This window comes from Nanorana parkeri, unplaced genomic scaffold, assembly GCF_000935625.1.
Source record: "Nanorana parkeri isolate BGI_ZX_2015 unplaced genomic scaffold, ASM93562v1 scaffold3789, whole genome shotgun sequence".
Classification (NCBI taxonomy): domain Eukaryota; kingdom Metazoa; phylum Chordata; class Amphibia; order Anura; family Dicroglossidae; genus Nanorana; species Nanorana parkeri.
This window is the reverse complement of record NW_017310057.1, coordinates 13,773-21,168: the sequence shown is the minus strand read 5'-3', so window position 1 is coordinate 21,168 and position 7,396 is coordinate 13,773. Positions and strand designations below refer to the sequence as shown.

The following is a 7,396-nucleotide window of genomic DNA, read 5'->3' as shown; positions in this document are numbered from 1 at the left end:
CCACCGGGTAATATGCGGGTATCATCAGGTGATTGGACAGAGCTGTGAGGACCTCCATATAACCCCTCCCAGGAATCCCCGGTGCGTGGATGACGCATCTCCCATGGTAACAGCTGGAGACGTTTGGCGCTTTTGTCCTGTGCCTCGATTGGCTGACACGTTACCTCGGCTCTCTACGGCCTTCTGTCAGCCCAGATTCATCTTCCTGAGGCCTAAATACTGCCGGCAGAACCGATGGGGAGGACCTGGACCCAGCAGAAGGCCTCGGTGACATCACCCCTCAGCTGACTGCCGCCAAATCAAAACCTGGAACCCCGATGCAAGGCCTGGACCCCTAACTCACCCCAAGCCCGGCTCCACCCCCCCATGTTGGCCTTGAGGCATCCAGGTTCTCTGGGTTCAGTCCCAGGATTTGATCCCTGCCCCCGTCCTCCTACCCACAGAGCGTTTCATATCCAGTGCTGGGAAGTCCTTAGGGCGCTGGTTCTCAACCTTTCTAGGGCCCCCTGGTAACATTTGCCAAGTTGCGGTGACCCCCAAACGGTAAAATTTAGGGATGACGCGGCTGCTGCAGCGACATCTGGCGGCGCGGCGGGAGAACGGACACTGCTGCGCTAGGAGAGGGCTGAGCACAGCGACCCCCGCAGGCTGAGAACCGCTGCTATAGGCCCCATTCACACTGCGCCATTCGCAAATCGCGCATTTGTCAAATGGTTGCATTGAGCAAGCGAGAATCGCGGCAAAATCCGCTCCAAAAAGGGTCCCTGCTGTAGCGACGCACGACCCATGACAGCGACGCACGACCCGCGACAGCGACACACAGAGCCCCATTGAGAAGCATTGCAGCGCGATAAATCGCTCAGTGTGAACGCGGCCTCAAGGTTACCGATGACCATGGACACCAGCCTGTTATTATTGACGGTACCCTTGGTCAGGGAGGGAATCCAGACGGTGCATCCGGTGCAGTTGTATGTTCTGAGATGTGTGCTGGCAGCCCATTAACACGCGTGTGATGACACATAGTATGAAAAGGCTTTTGTTCTAAATATGTCTTCCCGCAGCCGGGTATCAGTATGGGGGAGAACGGGCCGTGCGAGGAGTATTAGGAGTGAGGTGGATGATGGGAGGAGTATTAGGAGTAAGGTGGATGATGGGAGGAGTATTAGGAGTAAGGTGGATGATGGGAGGAGTATTAGGAGTGAGGTGGATGATGGGAGTAGGGGAGTAGTATTAGGAGTGAGGTGGATGATGGGAGTAGTATTAGGAGTGAGGTGGATGATGGGAGTAGTGGAGGAGTATTAGGAGTGAGGTGGATGAGGGGAGGAGTGGAGGAGTATTAGGAGTGAGGTGGATGATGGGAGTAGTGGAGGAGTATTAGGAGTGAGGTGGGGGAGGAGGGTTGTTATAACATTCACACATGTCAATGTCTCCCCTGATGGGTTTGGGGTGATTAGGGACTGACTGTGTCTTTGCTTGCAGGAGGAGAGCGAGGAGGAAGAGGAGGAGTCAGATTAATGTTTGCAGGAAGAGGAGGAGTCAGATGAATGCCCGCCTCTATGTCCAGTCTATGAGGAGGATCCCGGCACGGTGTCCGTTCTGCACTGTACAGATGTTCTGTTTCTTTACAGCGGCCAATCACAGCCGACGTTTCATGTTATAATCTTCCTTGGCGACCGGAGAAGCTGATTGGTTGCTAGGATGGAAATCTGGTCATACGTGTCCAACATACGATACATTCTAATGTACAGATCACATGTGTGACACGGAGAGTTCTGAGGGTCACGCATTCTCAGTACTACACATGTATAGTTCACGTGTTCTGTTATGTGTATTGTCAGTGTTTGGAGGACAATAAAGTTATTGATTTGTGAATACAATGTTTTATGGGCCGATCATCCTTACCTCATCGTCCTCCATGCGGCCCATCATCCTTACCTCATCCTCCTCCATGCGGCCCATCATCCTTACCTCATCCTCCTCCATGCGGCCCATCATCCTTACCTCATCCTCCTCCATGCGGCCCATCATCCTTACCTCATCCTCCTCCATGCGGCCCATCATCCTTACCTCATCCTCCTCCATGCGACCCATCATCCTTACCTCATCCTCCTCCATGCGACCCATCATCCTTACCTCATCCTCCTCCATGCGGCCCATCATCCTTACCTCATCGTCCTCCATGCGGCTCCGCCCAGAGATGATTTGTTTCTATTATTATAAAATACTCGGACGCAGCGTCACATAAGTTGCGTCAGAATAAAGCGGAACGCACAATGCTCTGCGATCGTACCGGAGCAGTCAGCATTGCGGTGCGTTCCAGTGCCGGGCGATCACTGCGGGTGGGAGGAGCTTATGGGGTCCATTGAAGTAAATGAAAGCTCCTCCCACAATAGAATTTGTCGGCCGAAACTAAAAATGACTTTTCCCACCTTGTTATATTTTGTAATAATTGTGATCACATGATGCAGGTAGTGGGCGGGGCCAATAGCAGGCTGGTTATTGCACCCGCCCACTGCTTGCTGTGCCCGCCTCCCAGCGTGGAGAAGAGAGCTCGGGGATCCAACCAACTAATCTATAACCGACAACTATTATAACTGATTAGTTGGTTGCAGCCCGAGCTTCAGTTGTCAGCGGATCTCCGAGCAGAACCGTCCATGGTACCGCCCACCAGCCAATCAGGTTGCAGCTTTCATGTGATCATGGATGACACGGTGTCTGATGATTGACAGCTCTGCTGAATATGTTTATTATGGGAATCTGTGGGGGAGGGGAACATTCGCCGGCTCTCGGTGAGATTTGCCGTTCCTGGTGGAGTTGGTGCGCTGGAGCAGCAGGTCGCACTTCTTGTAGGTGGTGTACAGCAGGAGGATGAAGTACAATAACTGGCGGCATATCCTGAGGGCCAGCCGCATATCCACGGCACCCCGCGCCGGCGCCTCCAGGGACAGCCTGCTGACCACTCTGCTGAACACGGACTTCCCGGACACGTGGAGGTTCCCGCTCCATTTTGGTGGCTGCACCGTGATCATGTGACCAAACACCGCGTCCAGCCCGCGCAGCGATATTGGCCGCGGCGCCGCCAGCACATCCCGTGCGTGCCGCGCCACCTTCCTGTTTCTGATGTAAGCTGCCAGGTCAAAGGTCAATCTGCGTCCCGGGAGCCTCCTGCCCAGAAGTCGGCACAGTTCCAGCTCGGCTTTCTCGGAGACGTTCATCACGCCGCGGTACGGTTTGGGCTTCGGCGCCGCGTGTCTCAGCCACTGTAAGCTTTCATCAAGCCGAGTCCATGGCGCCCAGAGCTGGTACATCTCCATCCCGCTATCTGCTGCAAGAGAGAGAGAGGAACGTCCGTACAATGGAGGAGGGGGAGGGAACCGGAGCTGGTACATCTCCATCCCGCTATCTGCCAGAGAGAGAGAGGAACGTCCGTACAATGGGGGAGGGGACCGGAGCTGGTACATCTCCATCCCGCTATCTGCCAGAGAGGGGAACGCCCGTACAATGGGGGAGGGGACCGGAGCCGGTACATCTCTATCCCGCTATCTGCCAGAGAGAGATGAACGTCCGTACAATGGGGGAGGGGACCGGAGCTGGTACATCTCCATCCCGCTATCTGCCAGAGAGAGAGGGGAACGTCTGTACAATGGGGGAGGGGACCGGAGCTGGTACAGGGTGCCGAAATCTGGATTAAATCCGGGGCCCAATCTACTCGTCCGGATACAAGAAATAACAAAACCTGATTGGCTGATGGGAACTAGAAATCTACAACTCCTGGCAGAGGGGGTAGGGTAGTACCTGGCAGAGGGGGGTAGTACCTAGCAGAGGGGGGTAGTACCTAGCAGAGGGGGGTAGTACCTAGCAGAGGGGGGTAGTACCTAGCAGAGGGGGGTAGTACCTAGCAGAGGGGGGTAGTACCTAGCAGAGGGGGGTAGTACCTAGCAGAGGGGGGTAGTACCTAGCAGAGGGGGGTAGTACCTAGCAGAGGGGGGTAGTACCTAGCAGAGGGGGGTAGTACCTAGCAGAGGGGGGTAGTACCTAGCAGAGGGGGGTAGTACCTAGCAGAGGGGGGTAGTACCTAGCAGAGGGGGGTAGTACCTAGCAGAGGGGGGTAGTACCTAGCAGAGGGGGGTAGTACCTAGCAGAGGGGGGTAGTACCTAGCAGAGGGGGGTAGTACCTAGCAGAGGGGGGTAGTACCTAGCAGAGGGGGGTAGTACCTAGCAGAGGGGGGTAGTACCTAGCAGAGGGGGGTAGTACCTAGCAGAGGGGGGTAGTACCTAGCAGAGGGGGGTAGTACCTAGCAGAGGGGGGTAGTACCTAGCAGAGGGGGGTAGTACCTAGCAGAGGGGGGTAGTACCTAGCAGAGGGGGGTAGTACCTAGCAGAGGGGGGTAGTACCTAGCAGAGGGGGGTAGTACCTAGCAGAGGGGGGTAGTACCTAGCAGAGGGGGGTAGTACCTAGCAGAGGGGGGTAGTACCTAGCAGAGGGGGGTAGTACCTAGCAGAGGGGGGTAGTACCTAGCAGAGGGGGTAGGGTAGTACCTGGCAGAGGGGGGTAGTACCTGGCAGAGGGGGTAGTACCTGGTGGTGCGGTAGGACTCGGCTGTCTCCTGTGTGTAGCAGTCAGTTGGAGGTGAGAAACCGTTATTCCCGGATGACAGTTTTGGGATCGGCGGCCCGGAGACGACTCTACATACATGTCGCTCTGTATGAGCTCCATGGGGTAGGTGTGGCCTGTGGGGTGGGTGTGGCCTGTGGAAGGGTTGTCACTGATAGAAGTTTCCTCCTAGGTCTGGGACATGCAGTACATGTGTCATGTGGATACTCTGCGTGTCCTGAAATCAATCTCTGTGAAGAACGTCTCATCGCTGGTCATGTGACTTGTTGAGGCAACACACCGTTGTTATGGAAATTCGCTTGGTTCAACGCACAAATCCATGCGGCACTAAACTGCGCCAAAGTATGCCGCCGAACACACAGAATTTCCCCCGCGTGTATGACGCTCTCCTGTGCGAGGACCGGAGGGACCTCTGTAGAGACAGGAGACGGGTGTTGCTTGCTAGTTCCAGGTATGTGTTTATTTTTATAGCTGCCCAACAGGAAGTGATGTCAGACAGGAAGTGATGTCAGACAGGAAGTGATGTCTCACACCGCAAACCAGGAAGTGATTTCAACAACCAACATCACTTCCTCACCATATCGTCTCCAATTACCACCGGAGTGACTTTATCCAGCGCGGCTCAGTGATCAATGCCCAGTAGCGGTACTAGGATCCTCATGCGCGCTGATTCACAGGGACAACGTCATATCATCTCCAGCGGGTGATCAGACGCACCACAGACAAACGCACGTTCCTTTCATATACTGCATTCAAAACAAATGTATCCACGCAAGCCAATAAATCCATGCATTGCACGGGGGCCCCAGCCGGCGTCCATACATTCACCAAGAAGACACTGCTCCGCCGCGCATAAGATGTTTACTCTTAGTGGGGATTTAAACCGGGTCCAATGGAGCGTGACGCAGAAATCCGCAGAGACATGATGACAATATTACACTAAAAACACATCCTAGTAACATGTCCACAACACCGTCCGCGTGGTATACGCTCTGAGTCACTGTAGAGGTCGCGCTCCGTGATGTGTCTGCAGTTTCCTGTGTAGCTGCCTCTCGCTTTCTCGACCGAACTTTCCTTTGTCATGTGACCGGTGATAACACACTCTGCTCTCTATGTTCTGCTTTGCGCTCCCATGCACCTTTGTTGTATTGCCGTGTTAGTTCCTGCTCAGGTCTGGTCTCTGGAGCGCTAATAAGAGCGATGTATGACTCTGGGAGGCTGCATAGCGGTAATGTCACCACCCGGTTATCTTTAATGTCCTCTCCAATTACACGGAGCTGTTCTATGATCTCCAGCATGACACTCGCATGTTCTATGATCTCCAGCATGACACTCGCATGTTCTATGATCTCCAGCATGACACTCGCATGTGTGGGAGGAGTCACCGATAGATATCCCTGTGATTGGAGGACGATGGTTGGAGTAGTGGGAGGAGTCACCGATAGATATCCCTGTGATTGGAGGACGATGGTCGGAGAAGTGGGAGGAGTCACTGATAGATATCCCTGTGATTGGAGGACGATGGTCGGAGAAGTGGGAGGAGTCACTGATAGATATCCCTGTGATTGGAGGACGGAAGATGATGGGAGGAATTACCGATAGATATCCCTGTGATCGGAGGACAGTGGGAGGAGTCACCGATAGATATCCCTGTGATTGGAGGACGATGGTTGGAGTAGTGGGAGGAGTCACCGATAGATATCCCTGTGATTGGAGGAGGATTGTGGGTGATCTGTAATGAGGGAGATGATGGCGGAGGTATGGAGGCCGTGTGTGATAGAAAGAGAGGAGGACGGATGTACGGAGATTATCACTCAGCGGATTATAACACCTTTTATTATACAGCAATGAATGTCTCGGCGGGCAGGACTAAGTGGCAGGGGTCCTCTCCATGCCCCCCCCATACATGTCACGCTTCTACTGCTGCAGCTGGCGGAGTGGCACTGGGGGGGAGGGGCGGCATGAGGGAGCTGCGGGCCCTTTTCTTCCTCTCTGGGGCCCGGCTGGGTGATTTGCAGTGTCCTCCTCAGTGCCTTCCAGGGACTATTTATACACACAGCTGGCGCCTCCTCTACGATAAGCCCCGCCTCCAGCACCCGCCCGCCACGTGATCTACGCTGTCTATGCTCTTTTCCCAAAAAGAAATGGCGGTGTTCTATCGAAAGTTCCAACTTATCGAGTTCTCCAACTGCCTGATTTCCGGTTTAGTGAGAACTTACAGGTTTGGGCTAGAAAGCTCTTCTGCACGAGCGCCCCCCGCGGCATTTCCCTTTATCTCCATGGAAACCTACGATGACTCGACATGAAACCCGCCTCTTCCTGTGAGCCTGCGCTGTGATTGGCTGGGCTGGTTGTTCATGCTAAAAGCCATTCTAGGTAAATGGCGGAGTGACAGCCGCGGCTACCAATCAGCAGAGGGCACGGCGGCCAATCAGAGCCTCAGTTGAGTCAATCAAGGGGACCCGGCAGGAGAAGGCTGAGAGCGGGTCCGGTGAGTTGTATTGTTTCATCAGCGACCCGTCATCTCCATCCCCTGTGTGTGTACAGAGCCCGGCATCATCATCATCCCCTGTGTGTGTGTACAGAGCCCGGCATCATCATCATCCCCTGTGTGTGTGTACAGAGCCCGGCATCATCATCTCCATCCCCTGTGTGTGTACAGAGCCCGGCATCATCATCATCTCCATCCCCTGTGTGTGTACAGAGCCCGGCATCATCATCTCCATCCCCTGTGTGTGTACAGAGCCCGGCATCATCATCATCTCCATCCCCTGTGTGTGT

General features: G+C 54.5%; 3 protein-coding genes across 3 annotated transcripts in view; 2 read left to right on the top strand and 1 right to left on the bottom strand.

Moving 5' to 3' along the window:
- The window catches only part of FANCD2 (Fanconi anemia complementation group D2), an 11,426-nt gene extending 9,766 nt beyond the window's left edge, over window positions 1-1,660 (top strand). Inside the window, exon 11 of the mRNA XM_018575326.1 lies at window positions 1,480-1,660. Within this exon, the coding sequence (XP_018430828.1) occupies window positions 1,480-1,660 (181 nt within the window). The remainder of the gene's footprint in view (window positions 1-1,479) is intronic.
- A 1,087-nt stretch (window positions 1,661-2,747) lies between these two features.
- On the bottom strand, window positions 2,748-3,314 carry FANCD2OS (FANCD2 opposite strand). The gene has a single exon (XM_018575325.1). It carries the CDS (start codon window positions 3,312-3,314, stop codon window positions 2,748-2,750), a length of 567 nt encoding a protein of 188 aa, XP_018430827.1.
- A 3,050-nt stretch (window positions 3,315-6,364) lies between these two features.
- The window catches only part of LOC108803482 (ER membrane protein complex subunit 3-like), an 11,077-nt gene continuing 10,045 nt past the window's right edge, over window positions 6,365-7,396 (top strand). Inside the window, exons 1-3 of the mRNA XM_018575324.1 lie at window positions 6,365-6,373; window positions 6,992-7,106; window positions 7,239-7,388. Of these exons, the coding sequence (XP_018430826.1) occupies window positions 6,365-6,373; window positions 6,992-7,106; window positions 7,239-7,388 (274 nt within the window). The remainder of the gene's footprint in view (window positions 6,374-6,991; window positions 7,107-7,238; window positions 7,389-7,396) is intronic.

What these genes read in the sequence shown, in the direction of transcription:
- FANCD2OS (XM_018575325.1), bottom strand. Translation starts at nt 3,314, where the DNA reads ATGGAGATGTACCAGCTCTGGGCGCCATGGACTCGGCTTGATGAAAGC.